The following is a 25,855-nucleotide window of genomic DNA, read 5'->3' as shown; positions in this document are numbered from 1 at the left end:
TGACTCCTTTGTCCGCTCCACACTCCCCTCCAGCCCCACCACACGCAGCACCTTCCCCTGCAACCGCAGGAAGTGCTACACTTGCCCCCACACCTCCTCCCTCACCCCCATCCCAGGCCCCAAGGTGACTTTCCATATCAAGCAGATGTTCACCTGCACATCTGCCAATTTGCTATACTGCATCCACTGTACCCGGTGTGGCTCCCTCTACATTGGGGAAACCAAGCGGAGGCTTCGGGACCGCTTTGCAGAACACCTCCGCTCGGTTCACAATAAACAACTGCACCTCCCAGTCGCAAACCATTTCCACTCCCCCTCCCATTCTTTAGATGACATGTCCATCATGGGACTCCTGCAGTGCCACAATGATGCCACCCGAAGGTTGCAGGATAAGCAACTCATATTCTGCTTGGGAACTCTGCAGCCCCATGGTATCAATGTTGACTTCACAAGCTTCAAAATCTCCCCTTCGCCCACTGCATCCCAAAACCAGCCCAGCTCGTCCCCGCCCCCTACTTCATCCCAAAACCAGCCCAGCTCGTCTCCTCCTCCTTGACTTGTTCTTCATAACATTATATTTAAGTAGCTCGTTTCAGGCAGAACTGATTGAATGGAAGTTAATGGGCTTATCTGACAGCTGTAAGAGGTAGCTCTTGGGGTATCCATAAGATGGTTGAGATAAACTCTTGTAACTCAAACATTAGCTTTGTCTGCAGCCTTATCAGTTGAGAACAGAGGCAAGGGACCACTCTCAGATTGCTCTATCACCTTGAAGTGTCATTTTCCTGTTGGCTATTTAATTGTCCAACACTGTTCAGGATTGGTTGTCCCAGGATTGCAGAACTTTCATCTGATTTGCTAGATGTGGGATCTCTGTCCAATGCATCTAATTTTGTGGTTTGTCATACAAGTAGTCCTGTGTTGTACCTTCATCGGGTTAACACCTCAGTTTTAGGTCTGCCTGGCACTGCTTTTGGCATGCTCCAACATGATCAAGTCTGCTCTCAAACTTCTGTAAGATGAACAACACAAGCTTCTCCAGTCAATGCAAGTAACTGAAGACCCTCATCTAAGGGACCAATCTTGTAAATTTTTTTCAGTTCCCTCTCCAAAGTCTTCACATCCCTGTTGAAGTGTGATCAGAATTTCATCGAAAACGGCAATGGAAGCTGAACCAGCAACTTTTGCTTAAGATTAATTTTGTTACTGTACGGTTGTGCTCTTTGCTATTTAGACACCTTGGTCCCAAAAGTTCCATGCACTTGCTCAACCTGCCCTGTGGCTCAGCCTGAATTGTTGTTTCAGGAACAAAAACAAAGTTGCTGGAAAAGCTCAGCAGGTTTGGCAGCATCTGTGAAGGGAAAAACGGAGTTAACATGTTGGATCTGGTGACCCTTCCTCAGGACTGTTCTGAGGTCACCAGACCCGAAACGTTAACTCTGTTTTTTCCTTCACCGATGCTGCCAGACCTGCTCAGCCTTTCCAGTAACTTTGTTTTTATTCCTGATTTACAGCATCTGTAGTTCTTTCGGTTTTTATTCTGAACTGTTGTTAAATATGGAAGATGGGTAATGAAGACATGAATGATATACCGGGTTAACAAAGTGTGAAGCTGGATGAACACAGCAGGTATCTTGGATTCTCCAGCATCTGCAGTTCCCATTATCAATGATATACCGGGTAATGGTTTTGGCAGTTGGCGTCGAAGTTTTAATTCTTCTTTGGAATTGAAGGAATTTTGAAGAGAATTAGGAAATTGACAAAAACCAGGGGATACCAAATGAAGTTTAGAAGTTCAGAATAAACAAATGAGTCAAATAGAACATTTTCTTCCAAAGGGGATAGATCACCGGGGAAAACCACTGAGGTTTATACAAATGAGCTCATAAGTTGCTCAGATACATATTTGGGAAGAAAAGGGATGGAAGGATATAATCAGAAGTTGTGTGGATCCAACAGATACTTACAAAAATTATTTCCTTGTTTGATCTAACACCAGCATCTAATTGGTGAAAAACCTCGGGCACATTTTTGGAATGGAGTCATAGAGTCATACAGCACAGAAACAGGCCCTTCAGTCCATGCTGAGCATAATTCCAAATTAAACTGGTCCTGCCTGCCTGCCTGCTCCTGGCCCATATCCTTCCAAACATTTCTGGGCTGTGTAATGGTTTATATACTGGCCTTACCTTGAAAATGTAGTTTCAAATCAGCTTAGATTGATAAGATAAATGTTATTTGATGGCTATGAGGATCCTCTGTAGAATGGGTTTTACACTGAACAACCATATAAAACTACACGGTGAAATATTTACCCATTCAGTGTAGGGAAACTTGAATGTCAACCTTGACAGAAGGTCACACAATTTATGCAATACTATTGTATACAGTAAAATGTAGTAGAAATGTTCTACACTGGTAGCTTCCGCACAGTGAAAAAAAATCTACGCAATAAATGTTACATACAAACCTATGCAGAAAAGAATTATCTATAACTGAAAGATTTCCAAAGGGATACATTAGTTGTATAGATTCAGTAATATTCTCACAACACAGTGTCCACCATTGACCAGTGTCTAACTCTCCCTCTCTTGTACAGTATGAATGTTGTCTACCCTTTACATTGATAATTCTTGTGAATTGTCATGATGAGTGCAAAGTGAAAAGGTTTAGCGAATGTTTTGTCATCGGATGACAGAGACGGGGATCTTGAAGGATATAAGACATACAGGAAGGACAGGTAGCTAGGAAAAAATGGAAGGTTGGCTCTGTTAGATATTGATAGCAGGAACACAATAGAGTCGAGAGCCTAAGTTCAGGATGTGGAAATAGTTTGAATGGAGATGAGAAATAATAAAGGCAAGAAAACACTTATGGGAATGGTGCACAGACAGAAGACCAATAGACAACATGATTGAAACAGATGAGATCCTGAGGGATTTTGACAAGGTCGATGTGGAGTGGATGTTGCCTCACAAAGAGAAGTGTAGGGCTGGAATATAATCAAAACTTTCAGGATCTTGAGGGAAAAATTGCTGTGAGTAAGAGAATGACATGATATTTAAAGCCTTTGTATTATCTAAAGGTAGAGAAACTTCATAGTGCTTCAGTGCTTCAAAGCGATCTGGGTGTCCTTGGGCATGGCTCACACAGAAAACTATTTTACTGGTACAGCAGGTAATAAGAAAGGCAAAAGAATTTTGGCATTAATTGCTAAAGATGTAGAGTGTAAGAGTAAGGAGGTGTTGTTGTAACTGTACAAGACATTAGTCAGACTGCAGCTGGTAATCTTCAACCCCTTACTTGAAGAGGGATGTAGTTGCATTGGAGGTAGTTTAGAGCAGGCCTACTAGATTGATTCTGGAGATGAGGGGTTTACGTTATGAAGAAAAATTGAGCAATTTATGCCCATATTTCTTGGCATTTATGAAAATGAGATGAGATCTAATTGAGGTAAAAACGATCAAAAAGCGGGTTGACAAAGCAGATGTAGAAAAGGTGTTTCTTCATTTGTGGCAATCTAGAATGACAAGTCATTATTTTAGGAGAAGGGCTACTAGATTTAAAACAGTAGGAGAAATTAGTTCTCTCAAAAGGTCTTGAATCTGTGGTATTCGCTGCTGTAGGCTGCGGTCAATACCGGGACAATGAGTAAGTTTAGAGAGGAGATAGACTGATTATTAATTAGTAATGAGTTGAAGAGTTATGGGACCAGGCAGGAAATTGCAATTCAGGCTGAAATGAGATCAGCTATGGTTGTATTAAACAGTGGAGCAGGCTTAAAGAGCTGAATTGCTTACTCCTAGTCCTAGTACTTCTGTTCATCGCAAATAATTATAAACTGAAGGAATGCAATTCTACACTGTTAAAAGTTTGTTTACAAGGCCAGAATGGTTAAGATTTATCATACCTTTAAAATGTACTTTTGAATTGGATAATTCCTAACTGTTTCCCTTATGTTTACTCATAGAGTCACAATGATGCAGAAGGAGGTAATTTGGCCTATTGGTCCATGCCGGTTCTTTACGGGGACAATCCAGTCAGTCCCAATCCCCTGTTTAGCGGATATCTGTAAGTACAACAGGTTCCTGTCAATTTAAGTGCATCAATAATGGGAATTCTGGTGGGATACTGGTGTCATTATAGATTTTGGAGGATCAGAGCAACATCCTAAATTTTGCTTTCAACTACTTTGGTATAGGCATCAGAAATCATTGTCCAATTTTACACTTTAATAATAGCGAGCACTTGTTGCTTCACTATTTTTTTGCTGCAAAATATGGGTGGATGTACATATTATGTACTAATAGACTGAACAAGGATTCACTATTAAAGTAATATAAAATCCATGAATTTGTGCTCTGACAAGTTACATGTTGAAAATCTTTTTAATACCACACATATATAAATCCTAATTGATCAGCTCTTCCAAAAGCTTTGCTATGCTAATATCATGCCTCAAAGCTTGTCACTGTAATGCTTGGAAGGCACTAAATAGTTGACCTTAATGTGATAAATACCATATCATCAAAAGTTTGGACTTGTCCATTGAACATCATAACATAAAAAAGTTTTTTTTCACTTTTCCCTTCTGTTTTGCCTCTCTCTATTCATCTCATCTTTCTTTCTCTCTCTATTTTGCTTTTTGAATGTGATATCGTGTTGAGTTAATTATCCTAATTTATGTTAATGATCAGACTCTGTGAGTAGGTTCTGAGTGAGTTAAAATCAGACCCACAGTAAAGATTCTTCAATTTGATTTAGTTGAGACAAATGTGATGTTGCTTGCATTTCCCACAAGTCTTGATTCCCATTTAGAATTTGTCGTTGTCTCTCAGGTTTTTAATTGCACCAAGTTCCAGTGCAAAAACCAGTTGAAGATCTGTGTGTGTGTGTAGGTGAAATAATCAACATTTGATGAAGTCTTTTTTCTCTTAAGTAGAGCCACAGCCTGCTTAGAATTTCTATGATAGTTATAACTTCTCATTTCTGCTTTCACCTTTATAAATATATATATTTATTTAACATCTGTTCCAACACCTCTATTTCCTTTTCATGATATAGGGATATGACAATACACAGCGCTCTGTATTTTAATTTCATTCCTCGCTAAATGAAACCTCTCCTCCACATAAATATATATCTCTTTCAGATGAGACTTAACTAAGATCCAGCCGATGTCATCTGGTGGATGTAAAAGAATCCTCAGCACCATTTCAAATTATAGCAGAGATGTTCTTCCCAGAGTCCTCACAATATTTTAAACTAGCATTGCAAAGATAGGCGAATTAGCCAATGTAAACTAGCATGTTTTTGTGTGAGCTTGTGCCTTGATTGACTGCGATGTACCCTACATTTTGCAAACTCAAAGACTGGTCCAACCCGCAGAACTGCAAACTGTTCAGGTCCCAAATGTATCTGAGACAGATCCAAACTTGGGCTGTTAGCCATTAATGTGATCTGCACTGGCTCTTGATCAGGCAACCTGTCTCCTCAAGGAGTCTGAGTTGCTGTAGCAGATGCACTTTGACTTTTATGCTGCAGTGCAGAGCCAGCAGAGGCTCCACTTTGTCTTCCTATCTTACAGCTGACTAACAGTCTTCCAGTTTTACTGCCTATAGATGGCATATGTCGGGAGGGTCTGCAGCTTGATACACAAGCTACTTTGAAGGCACTGAGAATGAACCTTCTTTTGGTGAGACTTGAACGCAGAGAGTCTGACTCAGATTCAGGGACACTAACACTGCACCAAAAGACCTCTAGCTCCCTATAATAGCGTTCAAACTTCAAAAGTGCTTCATTGGCTGTAAAGTGCTTTGGGGCCTCAGGATCATGTGATTGTGGAAGGCCAATGCAAATTTTTCAGTCACATCTAATTCAGTTACCTCTGCTTTCCTCTCCACAGATGCTGCCAGACCTGCTGAGTTTGTCCAGAAATGTCTGTTTTTATTTCAGATCTCCAGCATCCACAATGCTTTCCATTGATATATGTAATTTGTAAATAAATGTACACACACATACATACAATGCCTGGGTGAGTGCAGCCACTGCTCGGTATGTGTTGGTTTGAGTGTGAGTGCTAATGGGAACTGCAGATGCTGGAGAATCCAAGATAACAAAGTGTGAAGCTGGATGAACACAGCAGGCCAAGCAGCATCTCAGGAGCACAAAAGCTGATGTTTCGGGCCTAGACCCTTCATCAGAGAGGGGGATGGGGGGAGGGAACTGGAATAAATAGGGAGAGAGGGGGAGGTGGACTGAAGATGGAGAGAAAAGAAGATAGGTGGAGAGGAGAGTATAGGTGGGGAGGTAGGGAGGGGATAGGTCAGTCCAGGGAAGATGGACAGGTCAAGGAGGTGCAGCTTGGGGTGGGAGGAAGGGATGGGTGAGAGGAAGAACAGGTTAGGGAGGCAGAGACAGGCTGATGAAGGGTCTAGGCCCGAAACGTCAGCTTTTGTGCTCCTGAGATGCTGCTTGGCCTGCTGTGTTCATCCAGCTTCACACTTTGCTATCTTGGATTCTCCAGCATCTGCAGTTCCCATTATCACAGAGACTGGTTTTGGGATGCAGTGGGGGGGAGGGGATTTGCGTTCATCCAGCTCCACACTTTGTTATAAGATTGTTATAATGCGTTGGTTTGAGCTGTGTTGTAGGAGGAATTGGAGGTGGGACTGTTAGTGCGGCGGAACGTCTGTGCGGCTCAGTGTGTTCCACGCTGGGGGACGGTTCTCGTGCTGTACCCTCCTCGACTGCTCTCGCTCGGTTGCTGTAATGTCGCCCCTCTCCGCGTTTCTGTGGACCTACGCCGTGGGGGTGAAGGTGTTGCTCTCCCAGCTGCTCGGACGCAACTTTTTGCTGCCAGGTTAGAGAGACCGCGATTAAATTGTCCTGGTGGCTGACATTAAAATCCCAGCATTGTCTGTTCACCGGGAAACTCCGTTCCAGTGTCCTGGCTGCCTCCCCCCGCCCTTTGTAGATCCATACGCTCTGTTCAGTGTGTCTGTATATTCGTTAACCATCTCTGTAGTTCATCCGTACCTCTCCACATATCTGTCTTTCTACATTCCACCTTTTATTCTGTATGTTTACCCATCTGTATCTCTGTGTATTAATTTAATTATTCCTTTAACTTTCTGCATGCTCCATCTGCATCACTATTATAGAGTCGAGGAATTATACAGCATGGAACTAGACCCTTTGGTCCAAATTGTCCATGTCACCCAAACTTCCCAATTTGACCTAGTCCCATTTGCCAACATCGGAAAATGTGGAACTGGAAAAGCACAGCTGGTTAGACAGCATCCAAGGAGCAGGAAAGTCAATGTTTTGGGCCAAAACACTTTGTCACTCCTGATGAACAGTTTTGACCTGAAACATTGACTTTCCTACTCCTTGGAGGTAGTCTGATCAGCTGTGCTTATCCAGCTCCACATTTATTGATTCTACCTTACAGCATCTGCAGACCTTTATGCCTCCAAGTCCCATTAGTCCAGCCTTTCTATTCATATACCCATCTGGATCCCCTTAAAATGTAATTGATTGCTTTATTGTTGTCACATATACTGAGATACAATGAAAAGTGTTGTTGTGAGGTACACAGGCAGATTGTACCATACAAAGTGCATCAGGGTGGCCGAACAAAGTGCAGAATACAGTGGCAAAAGTGCAGAGTGAGAAATCAGAACTCACATTTGGATCCAAGGCAAAGTTGCACATTGGATCAAAAATTAGCAAAGGCAGGAATCAAAGGCTAATGGTGGAGGTATGTTTCCAGTGGGGTTCCACAGGGCTCAGTGCTGGGGCCCTTGCTGTTTGTGGTTTATATTAATGGTTTACACCTAAATTTAGGGAGTATGATCAAGAAGTTTGCAGATGATCTGAAAATTATTAGGGTATTTGAGGAGACAGGTCACTAGATTGATTGCAGACATGAGGGTTTGTCTTACGAAGAGAGATCAAGCGGTTTAGACCTCTGCTGTCTGGAGTTGAGAAGAACGAGAGGAGATCTCATTGAGGTATATAAGATGCTAAAGATGATTGACAAAGCAGATGAAGAAAGGAACAGAAACAAGTTGTTGGAAAAGCTCAGCAGGATTGGCAGCATCTGTGGAAAAAAAAATCAGAATTAACTGAGGATGGGTCACTGGACCTGAAACATTAACTCTGATTTTTTTCTTCACAGATGCTGCCTGACTTGCCAAGGGTTCCAGCAACTTCAGTTTTTGTTCCTGATTTGTAGCACCTAAAGTTCTTTTGATTTTTGGATGAAGAAAGGACGTTTCTTCATATGGGGCGGTCTAGAATGAGAAGTCATACTTTTAGGATAAGGGCTAGCAAATTTAAAACAGGAGAAGAAATTACTTCTCTCAAAGGGTCTTGAATCTGTGGAATTAATCTAGACAGTGGCAGATGCTGGGATATTAAAGTTTAAGGAGGAGATAGACAGAATTTTAATTAGTAATGGGTTGAAAGGTTATAAAGAGCAGGCAGGAAAGTGGAGTTGAGGGTGAGATGAGATCAGCCATGATCATATCAAGTGACTGAACAGGCTAGAGGGGCTGAATTGCCAACTCCTACGCCTAATTGTTCTGTTCTTATGAATAGCCATAAATGGCAGGAGGATTTGAATGTAAGGGTTAGCTGGGCAGAGCAGTAACAGATGGACTAGGCCACAAACTTCAGCTGTCCTGTTCCTATGATGTTGCTTGGCCTGCTGTGTTCATTCAGCTCTACACCTTGTTATCACAGATGAAATTCACCCTGGAAAAGTGTGAAGTAGTTAGCAAGGGATTCCAAAGATGTGCAGGTTAGGTGGATTGGCTATGCTACATTGCCCGTAGTGTTCAGGGATGTGTAGATTAGGTGGGTTACGAGGGGGTGGGTATGGGTGAGATGCTCTGAGGTTCGGTGTGGACTTGATGGGCTGAAGGGCCTGTTTCCACACTGTAGGTACTCTATGACTTCATTAGTAGAACTCTGGACCCTGGGAAGAACTGAAGATCAGAGGGTCTATCTGGAGAGAGCAGGATACGAAGATATGGTGGTAATGAAGACAGTGTGGATACTTTAATAAAAACAAAGAACTGCAGATGCTAGAAATTTGAAACAGAAATAGGAATTGCTGGAGAAACTCAGCAGGTCTTGCATCAGCTAAGTACCGAAGAAAGGTCACTGGATCTGAAATAACAAGGTGTAGAGCTGGGTGAACACAGCAGGCCAAGCAGCATCAGAGGAGCAGGAATGCTGACATTTCAGGCCTAGACCCTACTTCAGAAATGGCGGAGGGGAAGGGGATTCTGAAATAAATGGGGAAAGATGAGGAGTTGGATAGAGGAGAAGATAGGTGGAGAGGAGACAGACAGGTGAAAGAGGTGGGGATGGACAGTAAAGGTGAGTGTAGGTGGGGAGTTAGGAGATAGGTCAGTCCAGGGAGGACGGACAGGTCAAGGGGACGGGATGAAGTTGGTAAGAGGAGGGGATAGGTGGGAGGAAGGACAGGTGTGGGAGGCGGGGTCAAGCTGGGCTGGTTTTGGGATGCGGTAGGGGGAGGGGAGATTTTGAAGCTTGTGAAGCCCACATTGATACCTCTTTCGCCGTTACATTGATGACTGTATCGGCGCCACCTCGTGCTCCCACAAGGAGCTCGAACAGTTCATCGACTTCACCAATACACTCCACCCCAAACTTAAGTTCACCTGGAGCATCTCTGATAACTCTCTCTCCTTCCTGGACACTTCTATTTCCATCCCTGGCAACCTCCTGGAAACCGATATTCATTTCAAGCCCACTGACTCCCACAGCTACCAAGAATACACCTCCTCCCACCCCTCTTCCTGCCATGCCAGGCCCCAAGAAGAGTTTCCACATCAAACAAATGTTCAACTGCACATCTGCCAAAGTGGTGTACTGTATCACCTGTTCCCATTGTGGCCTCCTCTACATTGGGGAAACCAAGTGGAGGCTTGGGACCGCTTTGCAGAATGCTTTTGTTCAGTTAGCACTAAACAGCTGCACCTCCCAGTTCCGAACCTTTTCAACTCCCCCTCCTGTTCCTCAGATGACATGTCCATCCTGGGCCTCCTGCACTGCCACAATGATGCCATCCAACACTTGCAGGAACAGCACCTCATATTCCGCTTGGGTACCCTGCAGCCTAATGGTATCAACGTGGACTTCACAAGCTTCAAAATCTCCCCTCCCCCTACTGCATCCCAAAACCAGCTTGTCCCCGCCTCCCTAACCTGTCCTTACTCCCATCTATCCCCTCCTACCAACCTCATCCTGTCTGCTCGACCTGTCCGTCCTCCCTGGACTGGCCTATCTCCTCTCTAACTCCCCACCAATGCTCACTTCTACTGAGCCCATCCCCGCCTCTCTTACCTGTCTGTCTCCTCTCCACCTATCTTCTCCTCTATCCAACTTGCCCTCTGTCCCTATTTATTTCAGAACCCCCTTCCCCTCCCCCCATTTCTGAAGTATGGTCTAGGCCCGAAACGTCGGCCTTCCTGCTCCTCTGATGCTACTTGGCCTGCTGTGTTCCTCCAGCTCTACACCTTGTTATCTCAGGTTCTTCAGCATCTGGTGTTTCTACTATCACTGGATCTGAAATGACTGCTTCCTTTGCACAGATGTTGCCAGAATTAGCAAGCTTTTCCAGCAATTTCTGGTTTTGTAATGGGGATATTATGTCAGATAAGACATAGATTACAAGAGCAAGAGGCTTCTGCTGGAACTGTATATATAGAACGCTGGTTAGGCCATAACTGGAGTGCTGCATGCAGTCCTAGTCATCACATTTGAAGGAAGGATATGTTTTTCTTTATTATTGGATGTGAGATGTGGGTGTTGCTGGCTAGTTCAGCATTTATTGCCCATCACTAATTGCCGAGAGGGCACCCAGATTGCTGTGGCTCTCGAGACAGGTGAGAATGGTACTTTCCTTCCCTAAAGAATGTTGATAAACCAGGTTTTCCGGATAAGGAGACTGCTAAGTACAGAATTTTTAAAAGTATCATATTTCACAGTCTGCTGTGGCAGGATTTGTGCATGGGTTCCCAGAACATTACCTGGGTCTCTGGACTAATACCGTCATGTATAATATCATTGGCCATCACCTCCCCTTCTGCACTGGAGAGATTACAGAGGAGATTTACCAGGATGTTGCATGGGCTGGAGGTTCTGAGCTATGAGGAAAGTTTGGATTGGCTGGGATTATTTTCATTGGAGTAAAGGTTTTGAGGGGCACAGATAGGATAGGTAGGAAGGCACCATTTCTACTAGTAGAGGGGTGAATAACTAAGGAACATGGATCTAAGTTAAGAGCTAGAACGCTAAGATGATAGCCTGGAGCTCACTGCCTGCAAGTGCAGTAGAGTCAAAAACTCTTGTAACATTTAAGTGGTTTTTAATTATTCACTTGTTTTGCCAATGTCTCCAGTGTTATGGTCCGAAAGCTGGAAAATGGGAGTAATATATTCAGATCTTTGACCGATGTAGACGCAGTGAGCTGAATGGTGGTCTCCTGTGCTTTAAATGTATGAGAGTCTAGGCACCCAGTCAGTGCATTCCAGGCCCTTAGCAATTACTGTATATAAATGTTTTTCTCAGGTGATCAATGGGTTTTTGGTAGTCAGCAGTAATCACTGTCTTCTGTTTTCCATCCTTCCATCAATGGGAACAGCTTCTCCTATATACTCAGCCCAGACTACTCATGATTTTGAATACCTTTAGCTAACCTCCTGTGGACCTTCCCCAAGGAGAACAATCCTACCTTCTCCAGCTTAGCTATGTAACTAAAGTTTCTCATTGCCAGAATCATTCTTGTGAATATTTTCTGCACCCAGAAGACTATAAGTTCCCTCTAATGCCATCACATCCTGCCTAAAATGTGGCGTCTGGAACTGGGCACAATACTCCAGCCAAAGCCAAACTATTGTTTAATACAAGTTTGTCATAAATTTATTGCTTTAGTACTTTATGACCCTTTTTATAAAACCAAAGATCCTATCTGCTTTTTAAACCGCTGTCCATTCGACCTGCCACTTTAATGATACGTACACTTGTCCACCCACCTCCATTGTTTCTGCATCCCCTTTTGAATTATATTCTTTGTCTCTTCCAGTTTTTCTGTCCAAAATTAATTACCTCACATTGCTCTGCATTAAATTTTATCTGCCAGTTGATGGCCGGTTCCATCTATATCTTCTTACTATCTGCTCATAGTTCACCATGTTTCAAAGTATTGCGTATTTCACAAATTTTCAAACACTGACCGATGAGAAACCCCACTATAAATTTTCCTCTAGTTTGCAATACAAATTCTCATCATGGCTGTTGTCCAGCCAGTTTGGACGCCATGTTGTCTTGAACATGCTTGGTGATTGTGGGGTGGATAATTTCAAAGGAAGTTGGTTATGGAGGCTTCAGCAGGGCTTTCGACACCTGCATAATAGACTGGTCGGCAAGGTGAGATCACTGGAAGCCAGGGTGGACTAGCCATTTGGGTACAAAATTCACTTGAAGATAGGAGACAGAGGATGATGGTGGGGAATTGTTGTTTGGACTCTAGACCTTTGACCAGTGATGTGCTGCAAGGATCGGTGCTGGGCCCACTTCTTTTTGTCATTTATATAAATGATTTGGATGTGAACATAGGAGGTCTGATTAATAAGATTGCAGATAGTACCAAGATTGGTGGTACAGTGGAAAGTAAAGAAGGTTATTTCAGAGTACAGTGGGACCTTGATCAGATTGGACGAGGTGTGGTGGATGGAGCTCAGTTTAGATACATGTGAGGTGTTGCATTCTGGAAAGACAAATCAGGGCAGCACTTACACACTTACGAGTGTTGTTGAACAAAGAGATCTTGGGTAGAGGTTCATACTTCCTTGAAAGCGAAGTCGCAGGTAGACAGAATGGTGAAGAAAGTGTTTGGTTCACTTATCTTTATTAGTTAGTGCATTGAGTGTAGGATTCGGGATGCTGTGATGTACTGTACAGGACATTGGAATACTATGTTCAATTCTGGTCTTCCTGCTATAGGAACGATCTTGCTAAACTTGAAAGAGTTCAGAACAGATTTAAAAGGATATTACATGGGTTGGAGGGTTTGAGCTATGGGGAGAGCCTGAATAGACTGGGAGTATTTTCCCTGGAGCTTTGGGGGGATGAGGGCTGACCTTACAGAGGTTTATAAAATCATGAGGGGTGTGGATTGGGTGAAGAGCCAAGGTATTTTCAGAGGGTAGGGTTGTCCAGAGCTAGAGGGGATAGATTTAAAAGGGACCTAGGGGCAACTTTTTCATGCAGAGGTTAGTGTGTGTATAGAATAAGCTGCCAGAGGAAGTGTGAGAGGCTGGTACTATTAAAACATTTAAAAAGCATCTGGATGGGTACATGAATAGGAAGGGTTTACAGGGATAATGGGAACTGCAGATGGTGGAGAATCCAAGATAACAAAGTGTGGGGCTGGATGAGCACAGCAGGCCAAGCATTGTCTTAGGAGCACAAAAGCTGATCGTTTCGGGCCTAGACCCTTTTACAGGGATATGAGCCAAATGGGACTATATATTTTTTCCTTAATTCACTCATGGTTTGAGGACTTCGCTGACTAGGCAGAATTTATTGTCCATCCCAAATTGCCCAGAGGGCAGTTCAGAGTCAATCACATTGCTGTGGGTCTGGAGTCACATACAGGCCCAACCAGGTAAGGATGGCAGTTTCCTTCCCTAAAGGACATTAGTGAACTAAATGGGGTTTTCTGACAATCAACCTTGGATTCATTGTCATCATTAGATTCTTAATTCCAGATATTTTTAATTGAGTTCAAATTCCACCCTCTGCTGTGGCAGTATTCGAACCTGGGTCCCCAGAACGTTATCTGGTCTTTGAATTAACAGTCCAGTGATAATATCACGAGGTCGTTGCCTCCCCATATTAATTTTAACATTAATATTAATTTAGACCATCTGGTCAGCATGGACATGTTGGACCAAAGGGTCCGTTTCCGTCCTGTACAACTCTATGACTCTATTCCCTATCCTCTTGCTGAAGAAATTCCTCTTCATCTTAGTGCTAAATGTCTTGTCCCTATTTTGTAACAGTTTCTAAAAGGTTGTCACTCGTGAGATTAAACTGACTACCCTCTGGTTGCTGGGCTTATCCATATGGTCTTTTATTTGAAGAAGGATGTCACATTTGCAGTTCTCCAGTCCTCTGATACCACCCTGCATCCAACGAGGATTGAAAAATGCCAGTGCCCCTGCAATTTTCTACTCTTACTTTCTTCAGTATCTTGGTTGCAGCTAATTGGCCCTAGTGAGCCACCTAATCTAATAGTTTTTAAATTAATAAGGGAAAAAGTGTCAAGTGTGTCAAATATCACATGACTTAAACAGCATTGTTCTCCTTGATAAAACCAGATGTTTAGTACTCACTTATCTCATCCTGCCCCTCATGCATAGATCACCCTTTTGTTCCATTAATAACTCCAGTCCTACTTTTACTATTCAAAAGCCAATGGACAACTAGATTCCCCTTTATGTTAATTCCTAGTCTCTCCTCAGAACCTCTTTACTTCTCTCGTTCAAAGTTTCTGTGCTGAGGCTAATTCCCATTTATATTATGCAGCTGATAGCTGTCACAGTCGCTGTTTTTCTGCTTCCAATTCTCCATCTCTTTGATGATCAGGAAGCTCTGGATTTGTTTGTTCTACCTTTCTTGCTCCTGCAAGTGTTGGAAAAATGTGAAAAAGAAGTATACTATCTAAATGGTGAGAGATTATGGAGCTCTGAAATGCGTTGCGATCTTGGTGCCTTAGTAATGAATTACAGAAGATTAGAATATTGGTGCAAGAAGTGACCTGGAAAGCTAACAGTGTTATATTTTATTACGGAGGGAATTGAATGCAAATGTGGGGAAGTTAAGCTTTGGTTACACAGGACATTGGTGAGACTGTATCTTAATTTGTTACAGTATTGCTCACTGTCCTTACGGAAAGATGTTAAATGCATTGAAAGCAGTTCAAAGAAGGTTTACTCGACTAATGCCTGGAATGAATGGATTGCCTTATGAGGAAAGGCTCGGGCTGTAGCACCTGGAGTTTAGAAGAGTCAGAGGTGACTTAATTGAAACACAAGATCCTGAGGGTACTTGCCCAGTTGAATGTTGAAAGGACGTTTCCTGTAGTGGAAAGTAGTGTTAATCATTGATAGTGAGTTAGCTTTCAAATATAATATTATGTGATTAAAATTAATAAGCATTAAAAAAGACCTTGGGTTAAGTAAGGACTTAAGTGTGTTTTTCAAAACAATAGCGTTAATGGACTTCTTCTAATAAAGTGTTTCCGCTGAGCACTAAGTTCGCTACCAAAATTATGAAGTAAATTATTGTATCTGTCTTTTTTTAACGGAAAGTGAATGGAAATTGGCATGCAATACCCCCATAGGTTTTGAAAATTGAATCATATGAATGTCTATAAAAGAAGAAAAAAATAAGAGTATTTGGGAGTGGCACTGTGGATTGTTCATTTTGTAAGGCCTAAAAGAATTGTTGGGTTTGTAAGCAGTAAGAAGTTGGAAAGTGTAGATGTACAAAGGTCGTTGTCAGTAAATCACTGAGGGCTAACATTCAGGTGCAGCAAGCCATTGGGAAGTCTAATGAAATGTTAGTCTTTATTGCAAGAGGATTTAAGTGTAGGTGCAGTGAAGTTTTACATCGGTTGTACAGAGCTTATTTCAACTGCACCTGAAGTACTGCATGCAGCTTTGGCTTCCTTATCTAAGGAAAGATATTTCCATAGAGAGGCTGCAATAAAGGTTCACCAGACTTATTCCAGGGATGTCCTATGGAGAGAAATTTGGAAAACTAGACCCCTGTTCTCTAGAGTTTTGAACAATGAGGGGGATCACATTGAAACTTACAAAATACTTAGAGATAAGTAGGATAAATGCAGTTAAAATATTTCCTCTGGTTGGGGATTATAGGACAATTGTGCGACACAATTTAAAAATAAGGGGCTGTCACTTATCTCTAATATGAGAAATTGTTTCACTCACGATTGTGAACCTTTGGAATTTTCTACCACAGAGGGCTAAGCAAGATCAGTCTTTATGAATGTTTAAGCTAGAGATTGATACATTCCTGTATACCAGTGGCATACGGGGATCTGAGGATGGCATGATAAAAGTTATCAAAATAATTGATCAGCCATGATTGCACTTAATAGCGAGCAGGCTGAGTTAGCCATTCCTGTTCCTTGTTTCCAGCTGCCTCCTCCTGTTCTTTAACAATCCAAAATCGGAACTGCTTCTGCTTTTAACCATTGTATGTATCAGCAGTGATGTAATTAATACATGGCTTGTTTAATGGAAATGTGTTCTTGTGTATATGAGATGAAGCTTTTCACTTTGCAGTTGTTGGTCCACATTGTGTCTCCAGTCTGGCAGTAGGTATTTTAATCACCCAAACATGTTATGACAAACATCCAGAGTATGGGGGACTTGAGCTCTTGAGTTTTGGTGCCAAATCTATTGATGAGGGATTTCACACTTTTCCGCCGTTGAGAACCAGGGTATCTCTGACAGCAGCCTTTGAATTTCCATGTTGAGTGCACATTTGTGGAAACAGTAATCGCTATTTGATTTACCCTGTAATAGCTTTAAGCGCTGTTACCAAACACTGCCATTATTATACAAAATATGTACCTGTGTGTTTTCCCACTCACTGGAATCCACTTGCTAGTTCAACCTCAATACTAACCTTGTTATTTTGACACTGATCTTCAAACTGGATTGAAAAGTGTTTGAAATGTGTTGCTCTGATCCCCAATTGTAAGGTTTATGTCATTCCTGTTAGGATTATAGGGGACCTGATGCAAATCCAGAATTCCTCCTCAAGGTGGTGCTTCATCAGTTGCCAGAATTTAATTTGGAAAAGTTCATGCCAGAGTTTGACGAAGCTGACTGTACTGACTTAAAATATGTAGTGCATTTGATCAGTAAAAGCTATTGCAGAATGCCCTGATCACTGTTTGTCATCTCAACTACTCCGATGTGCGGTCTGCTTATCCAGATAGTGTGTTTAGATATCGTTCAATTGTTTTTGTTACCTGCATGGTTCTTCGTACTCTGAGGAAACAACCAGTGATAGATTTTAAGAACATAAGAACACGGAGCAGGAGTAGGTCTTCCGGCCCTTCGAGCCTGCTCCGCCATTCAATAAGATAATGGCTGATCCTTTCGTGGACTCAGATTCACTTACCCGACCTCTCGACTACTTCACTGGGCAAAGAATCCCATCGATTAACAACCCTCTGAGTGAAGAAGTTCCTTCTCAATTCAGTCCTAAATCTGTTCCCTCTGAGCTTGAGGCTATGCCCTCCTGCCCGAGCTTCACTTGCCAGTGGAAACATCCTCTCTACTTCTATCTTACCTATCTACCCTTCATAATTTTATATGTTTCTTAAGGAATCCCCTCAATCTTCTGAATTAATGAATATAATCCCAATCTACTTAGTCTGTCCTCAAAAGCCAACCTCATCAACTCTGGAATCAACCTAGTGAATAAGTGATAATAAATTCTTTTGGGAGTGATATATGAGGCTACAGAGCAAAATTCAAGCATTTTCTAACTGTTTCTCAGATGCTGAAATAGTTCCATGGTGAAAACTTTGTAAATGTTTGAAGAAAATATATTTGTGTGCCTATTTGACTAAATGATGCATATTTAATGTTATAGAGTCATCAAGATGCTTCATAACTAATCTTTCACATTGAGGTAATTGTTCATACCTTGCTTATTGTGTACTCCTTTCGAATAGAGAAACTGTTAGTTTCTGACATCAGCCAGGTCATTTTCTGAAATGCCTTAAAAGGTTTCATTCTTTTGTTTTTCTAAGCTGAAATCAACCCTGGATTACTTTGAATCAAAAACAAATGAATGGCATTCAATGTTTATCCTACTTGTCATAAGCCATCGCAGTAAAAACAATCTTCTGCTAATACTCCAGGGGGTTCCGGCTCTCTGGCACATACTAGATTTTTGCTTTGCAAGGACTCTCTCTGGCTTTATGATTTTTATTAAAAGAGCTCTTCACAAAAATAAGTGAACCATATACTACTGCTTTAAAATTCAAACTCTCATCGATAATTGTTTATGTGAATGTAGATCACATACTTTTCACCACACTGAACTCTGCTTCCATTAGCCTTGATTGTAAGTACCCAATCATTACCACTTGCTGCATAAAACAACATCTTCCTTCCATTCCCTTTTGAATCTTCATCTCCCCACGGTCCTTGAACTATAGACCAATGGGAGCAGTTTTTTTTTCTCCACTTTGTCTAAGTATTTTATTATTGTATGACCCTTACCAACCTCCTTTATTCCAAGGAGTTCAGCTACAATTTCTCTAACCAATGTTGCTGAAATCCTTTGTCCCTGAAGAGTTCTATTGAATTAACTGTGCACTTACTGAAGGATACTCTCAGCTTCCTAAAATATGCTAATCAAAATTTGGCTCTAGTTATGGCCTCACTAGAACTGTATTAAAGGCGCAGTGCCACCTCTTTGCTTTTGTATTCGTTATCTCTAGTCATGGAGCCCAAGAGGGGATATGCTTTTGCTGATTATCCTCTCTCGATGATATGCCATCTTGAAATAATTATGCACACAAACTCCTGAGTCTGTCTGATGCTCTTCAGTCTATTCATAATTGCTCCATTAAATGTACATTGTTTCTCCCTCATGCAGAAATGCATCGTTATATTAAGTTCCGTCTGTCATTTGTCTACCCGTTCTGCCAGCCTATATATGTCTTTTATCATTTGATTGTTATCATTCTCAGTGCTTGCCAGAGTTGCCGTTAGGTTTGTTTAATGATTTGCTTGCAGCATTCACTGGAAAACATTCTGAAACTGATGAAAATGTTAGGCGTTGCTCTTAATTCATCCCCACAAGTTACTGCTGCTGCTCGAAGCGCTCATACTTCAAAGTTGTTGGGAAAAGCACAAAGTCATCCCTCTGAATATAATTTCAAATGAGTTAAATCTGTGCTGTAATAAATGGAACTGTTGGATAACTTAAAGTTACCGCATTTAAATCTTGTGTGCATGTTGTGTATTCTGTCACAGCAATAAAGGCCAACACAACAAGAGAAAGCTGAAGAAACTTTTCAACAAAAACAACTTGTTGCCATGTTGAAAATCAGTTTTAAAACCAGATAATGCTGGAACTGTTCAGTGATGCTATATAGAATCATTTAGGTCAATCAGCTGATGTTGCCTATGCTGACACTTCTAAAGAATCAGAAATTGTGGTCAGGAAACATTCTGAAGATTGATTACCAGTCAATGAATAGCTGTATCCTGTATATATTGGAAAAGTGCAGGTAGTACATGGAATTCTTCAGCACTGGAAAAGGCCCTTCGGTCCATCAAGATTGTGCTGGAGAAACCAACCACTTGATTATTCTAATCCTGTTTTCAAGTCTGCCATTGATGAATGTGCATGCATGTTTTGGTCAGATGAGATGAAAAAAAATTTGCAGATCCCAAATGACTACTTTCTGATGAACAATACACTGCTGTCTTGTGTGTGTGTGTGTGTGTGTGTGTGTGTGTGTGTGTGTGTGTGTGTGTGTGTGTGTGTGTGTGTGTGGGGTGACAGTTCAATCTCAATTCTTGCTGCACCTTCACTCCTCCAGAAGCACTATTCTCTGCTCCCAGAAAGAGTTAATTTCTCAAGTACCATATTATTAGAACCTTTTTGAAGGAAGAGGAGTTATCTTGCTGGTTTACAGGTTTCTTTTATTCATGAAGTTGGTCACATAACTTTCGCTGGGAACACAAAATAATTAATTAAGGCAATGGTGATGGATAGAGCTCACATTGTTTAAAAGCTGGAAGGAAAGATTGACATCCTTATGAACTTGATGATATCCAAAACTATGCTGAGTTTTAACTCTCAACATAGCTTCTCCCTTATTGTGTCTATTTTCATTTATTCATTGGACGTGCGTGTGGTATGCCTGTATTTATTGCACATCCCTAGTTGCTTTGGAGAAGGTGTGATTGAGCTGCCACCTTGATCTGTTGCAGGCTCTGAGGTGTAAGGAAACTCATGGTACTTGAATGGATTCCAGGATTTTGACTCAGTAACAGTGGAGGAATGTTGAAATATTTCCAAGTCAGAATGTTATGTCCAATTGGGGAATTTGCAGTTGTTGGTGTTTCCATGCATGTTTCTATTTCCTTCTCACGTATTTGATAATGTTGTTTGAGGAACTCAAGTTGTTTGCTGCAATGCAAGTTGTAGATGGTACTGTGCTACTTTGTAGGTCCATGGTGTGAATATTGAAGGTGGTGGGTCGGAGGCTAATCAGCCACTTCTGGATAATGTTGAGTTTCTTGTGTGTGGTTGGAACTGCATGCATCCAGCTAAGTGGAGAGTATTCCATTATACTGCTGACTTGTAGATTGTAGTGAGATAGGAAGTGAGTTATTTGTCACAGAATTCCTAACCTTTTACCTGCTTGTGTGGCTGTTGTGTTAATATACAGCTGATCCAGTTCACTTCCTGGTTAGAGGTAACTGCAGCATATTGACTGTAGGGAACTCATTGATAATAGTGTCACTGAATGTTAAAAGATGATGGTTAGATTCTTGCTTATTGGAGATTGTCATTGTCGTGTCACTTGTCAGCCCAAGCCTGGATATTGATTATGTCTTGCTGAAGCTACTTCAGGAATGTGACCTTACTTGAGGAGTAGCAAATAGTGCTGAACATTTATTACTAATTGCTCATTTTGAACATTTCTTGCCTACCCCACCTGTCTGCAAATACAGTGCTCCATTTTCATTCTCTAATTCCACCTGCATCTTGATTTGTAGCGGAGGAAAATGGCTGGAACTCATTTACAACACTGTAGTTGCCCTTGTGCTCTAATGGCTGCAGTTGTTCAGGAGGACAGCTCAATTCCACCTTCTTGACCCATAATGAAAGTGTAATAAATGCTTATCCAGTGATGCCCACATCTCCTGAGTTTAAAAAGAAAATTTAGTATCTTTGATAAAATAGATGATTTGTGGAGAGATAGGGGATAGAGGAAACAAGAAGGTTAACAGTAGGGTGATAATTCTAAATGAATTTGAAACAGTTCCAAATATCAGTTTTGCTAAAATAAGAAGCCCACAGTAATCAAACTGTGCTAAATTCTTATCCTCACAAAAATGCATCTATCAAGTAATTAGATGCTGATAGTCTTGTCAAGGATTTGGCAAATGTCACGGGACTGTTGTAATGTATTGTGCAGGAAAGCATAATTTGGTTGATTATAGAGTTTGAAAAATGCTATTAACAACCTATATTTTAATTGTTTTGTCTGGCAAACATCAATCCATTTCTGTCTTGAATTTCCTGATACTGTTCTCTGATACTTCCCAAGGAACTTTTTCCATTATTTCCACCACCACCTGTGTATAGCTATCATGTCAACTGTTACTCTTTTGCATTAAATTTTCATAGAAATTTAACAAGTGTGATTGGTATTCATAAAGCGAAAATTGGTATGATTTCTGGTGTAGATTTGTAAACTTTCCATATAAGCTACCTTAAGGAAGTGCTATCTCAGTTGATGGTCTTTTGCTGTTTGCTTTGTGGCAATAGCTGATAGTGCACCTCAAAGGATATATTTTGTCATCTATGTCCAAGTTTTTTCAAAGCAAATATGTCAGCTTGTGAAATTTGGTACTGCTTAAATTTGTCGTTTATCAAAAATAGAATGAAATTTAGAATTGCTTCCAATTTTACAGCAGTAAGACAGCTAGCAAATCATTTCTTTATACTCCATTTAGCCTCATTCTGCCTCAGTGATGAAAGATTATTGGTTCAAGTCTCACCCTAAGATGCAACCTACATTAACCCTTATTGCAGTTGTGAAGGAGTGCTGTTTGCGGTGATGTCCTACAGATGAGAAGTCGTCGTCTTTGGTGGGGTATGGGTCAAGTGCAGGCGGGTGGAACTGGTTTAGATTGGTTGGCATAGACTGGTTGGACTGAAGGGCTGTTCCCATTCTGTATGGCTGAGAGACATTGCATTGGGATAATGTACAAGGCGTTTGGTATGCTTGCCTTTGGTGGTCATTGCATTGAGTATAAGGAGTTGGGAGGTCATGTTATGACTATAAAGGACATTGGTTAGGCCATGCTTGGAATACTGTGTGCAGTTCTGGTCTCCCTGCTATAGGAAGGATGTTGTGAAACTTGAAAGGGTTCAGAAAAGATTAACAAGGATGTTGCCAGTATTGGAAGGTTTGAGCTATAGACAGATGCTGAATAGACTGAGGCTATTTTCCCTGGAGTTTTGGAGGCTGAGGGCTGACCTTACAGAGATTTATAAAATCATGAGGGGCATGGTTAGGGTAAATAGACAAGGTCTTTTCCCTGAGGTGGGGAGCCCTAAACTAGAGGGCATAGGTTTAAGGTGGGAAGCAAAGGAAAAGATTTAAAAGGAACCCAAGGGGCAACTTTTTCATGCAGATAGTGGTGCGTGTATGGAATGAGCTGTCGGGGAAGTGGTGGAGACTGGTGTAATTCTAACATTTAAAAGACGTCTGGATAGCTGTATGAATAGAAAGGATTTAGAGTGATATAGGCCTAGTGCTGGCAACTGGGACTAGATTTATTTAGGATATCTGGGCAACATGGATGAGTTGGACCAAAGGATTTGTTTCCATGCTGGATATCTCTATGATCCTATTTAGACCCCTATTGTCTTTGAGAAGGAAATTAAAAGACTCAAAATGGAGCAGAGATATATCTTCAGACCTGTCAAATAATTGTCCTTAACATCACTACACAGGGGTTACATGACGTCTTGCTATGCACAGAATATGACAAAAAAGTGATTATTGAATTTTAAAATGATTAAGGTTCCAAACCAAAAATGCTTTGTTAATGCAAAGTCATTACTCTTAATTCTCCACACTCCAACTTTTAATATTGTAACATCAGCAAATTGCATTGACTTGAAATTTTGAATTGGGAAACAGGAGTAAACAAAACATGCCTGAATCCCAAATCTTTGGAGTCAGCTTAGAGCAGAACATTTGCCTTATTGATCTAGTCATGAACTTGACTCTCCCACTTAATCTGCTCTGCAGTAAGAGGTCTTGCCTGCGTGAGATATATGATGCATAAGTACAACAAACTTCTGTTAATGGCACCTATGGGACCAGGAGTGTGCCAGTTGATCAAATATTCTGGATAATCAAGAGGTCCAAATAATCAATATAAAAACACATTAAGTAATGGAAACACAATGCAGGGGTATACACATCACTGCTGTAATTTATTTGCAGTGCTTAAATCATAATGTAACTTTGCCTTAAATAAAACCTAGCAGGAAAGAACCTTTTTGCTTGCACCCTCAACTGACTTTTCAGACATTACAGTAGATCATGGTATTTGAGGAGCAATTCACTCGAAATTGAATCAACTGTTGATATTTCAAGTGGCCATTTGATTGAACAAAATGTATATTTACATTGAAATAAATAAATTAAAAACTATAATAATTGGACAGAATAATGCAGTAAACTTTGCTCTATTTGAGGTATATAATTTTTGCTCATTTATTGAGAGTGCCGGTTCATAACAGGCAAGTTTAAGACCAAGTTTACTCTATATTGATCATATAAGCCATCAGTAGAGACACAACCTACTTCAATTCATTGGTCAGGATGACACCAAACTTGGTAGCCACAGCTTTGGGTTTGTAGTCGCTTGATGGAAAATTAACGATGTGCATTTTCAGTGCACCTCCTACATAATAAAATGATTCAAGGTGCTTAATTAGCTAGTTTGTTTACTTTTCATGAGACAAAGTTTTTTATGACGTACCCAAATTATGGATCTGATCATGCTCCTATAAGAGCGAATTGCAAGGCTGGTAGGTGTAGCGAGTGTTGGATGACTAGAAAAATTGAGGCTATGGTTAAGAAAAGAAGGCATCTGTCAACTGGGATCAAGTGAGTCCTTCGACAAGTGTAAGGGTGGGAGGAGTAAACTTAAGGGGGAAATCAGGAGGGCAAAAAGAGGACATGAGATAGCTTTAGCAAATAGGGTTAAGGAGAATCCAAAGACATTCTACAAATACATCAATGGCAGAAGAGTAACTGGAGAGAGAATAGGGCCCCTTGAAGATCAACGGGGCTGTCTGTGTGGAAACACGTGAGATGAGTGAGATACTAAACAAATACTTCATGTCAATATTTACTGTGGAGAAGGACATGTAAGTTAGGGAACTTAGAGAAATAAATAGTGATGTCTTGAAAAGTGACTGCATTTTAAAAGGGATAACAAGGTGTAGAGCTGGATGAACACAGCAGGCCAAGCAGCATCAGAGGAGCAGGAAAGCTAGGTGATGGATGTCTTAAAGCGCATAAAGGCAGCTAAATCCCTGGGTCTTGATCAGATGTATCACTGAACTTTGTGGAATGCTAGGGAAGAAATTGCTGGGGTCCTTGTTGAGATATTTGTATCGTTGAAAGCCACGAGTGAGGTGCCGGAAGTCAGGCAGGGGTGTCTAATATTGTGCTGTTATTTAAGAAAAGTGGTTAGAAAAAGCCAGAGAATTATAGACTGGTGAGCCTGATGTCAGTGGTGGGTAAGTTGTTGGAAGGGATTCCAAGGAATGGGATTTACATGCATTTGAAAAGGCAAGGACTGATTAGGGCTAGTCAACATGGCTTTGTGTATGGAAATCATATCTCTCAAACTTAATTGAGTTTTTGAAGAGATGACCAAGAAGATTAATGAAGGCAGAGTGGTTGACATCTGTATGGACTTCAGCAAGGTGTTCAATAATGTTCCATATGATAGACTGCTTAGCAAGGCTAGCTAATTGGATACAAAATTGACTTGATCATAGGAGACAGGGTAGTGGAAAAAGGTTGTTTTTCAGACTGGAGGCTTGTGACCAGTGGTGTGATGCAAGGATTGGTGCTGGGTCCACTGCTTTTCTTCTTTTATATAAATGATTTGGATATGAATATAGGAAGTATAGTTGGTAAGTTTGCAGATGACACCAAAATTGGTGTAGTGGACAATGAATTAGGTTATCTCAGAGTACAACATGACTTTGATCAGACGGGCCAATGGGCCGAGGTGTGGCAGATGCAGTTCAATTTAAATAAATGTGAGGTGTTGCATTTTGGTAAGGCAAACCAGGGCAGAACTTATACAGTTAATGGTAGGAAACTGGGAGAATGTTGCTGAGCAAAGAGAACTTGGAATGCAGTGGATAGGTCCTTGAAAGTGGAGTCATGAGTGAACAGAGTGGTGAAGAAGGCGTTTGGCATGTTTGCCTTCAATGGTTAAGGCTTTGAGTGTACGAGTTGGGACGTAATGTTGCAGCTGTACAGGACAAACCCTTCCTATGCAGGAGTGTGGAATTGCAGGTAGACCGGATGCTGAAGAAGGTGTGTGTTTATCTTTATTGATCAGTGCATTGAGTTTGGGCGTCATGTTGTCGCTGTATAGGACATTGGTGAAGCCACTTGTAGAATACGGCATACAATTCTGATCTCCCTTCTATGGGGAAAAATGTAGTGAAACTTGAAAGGTTTCAGAAAAGATTTATAGGCTTGTTGCTGGGGATGAAGGGTTTAAGCTAGTAGGAGAGACTGAATAGGCTGGGATTTTTTTCCCCTGGAATGCCAGAGCTTGAGGGCTGACCTGATAGAGGTTTGTAAAATCATGAGAGACAGGGATTGGATGAATATTCAAGATCTTTTCCCCAGGTTAGGGAATCCAAAACTAAAGGACATAGGTTTGAGATGAGAGGGGAAAGATTTAAA

General features: G+C 41.3%; 2 protein-coding genes across 8 annotated transcripts in view; both read left to right on the top strand.

Annotated features, from left to right (window-relative positions):
* dhrsx (dehydrogenase/reductase (SDR family) X-linked) overlaps nucleotides 1-25,855 on the top strand; it is a 333,567-nt gene that overhangs the window by 63,723 nt on the left and 243,989 nt on the right. For 5 of the 6 annotated variants that reach the window (XM_059646809.1, XM_059646807.1, XM_059646806.1 and 2 more), the window contains one exon: nucleotides 3,971-4,071. In XM_059646809.1, coding sequence (XP_059502792.1) covers nucleotides 3,971-4,071 — 101 coding nt within the window. Of the gene's footprint in view, nucleotides 1-3,970; nucleotides 4,072-6,754; nucleotides 6,863-25,855 lie in introns of those variants that run through there. The other variant, XM_059646811.1, reaches the window with a different exon arrangement.
* The window catches only part of LOC125453189 (E3 SUMO-protein ligase ZBED1-like), a 32,953-nt gene continuing 11,067 nt past the window's right edge, over nucleotides 3,970-25,855 (top strand). The window contains exon 1 of one of the 2 annotated variants that reach the window (XM_048532418.2): nucleotides 3,970-4,071. The gene's annotated coding sequence lies outside the window, so the exon portion shown is untranslated. Of the gene's footprint in view, nucleotides 4,072-6,748; nucleotides 6,863-25,855 lie in introns of those variants that run through there. The other variant, XM_048532417.2, reaches the window with a different exon arrangement.

Source organism: Stegostoma tigrinum, chromosome 6 (genome assembly GCF_030684315.1).
Source record: "Stegostoma tigrinum isolate sSteTig4 chromosome 6, sSteTig4.hap1, whole genome shotgun sequence".
Classification (NCBI taxonomy): Eukaryota; Metazoa; Chordata; class Chondrichthyes; order Orectolobiformes; family Stegostomatidae; genus Stegostoma; species Stegostoma tigrinum.
The sequence above is the reverse complement of the archived record's forward strand: the minus strand, read 5'-3'. Positions and strand labels throughout refer to the sequence as shown.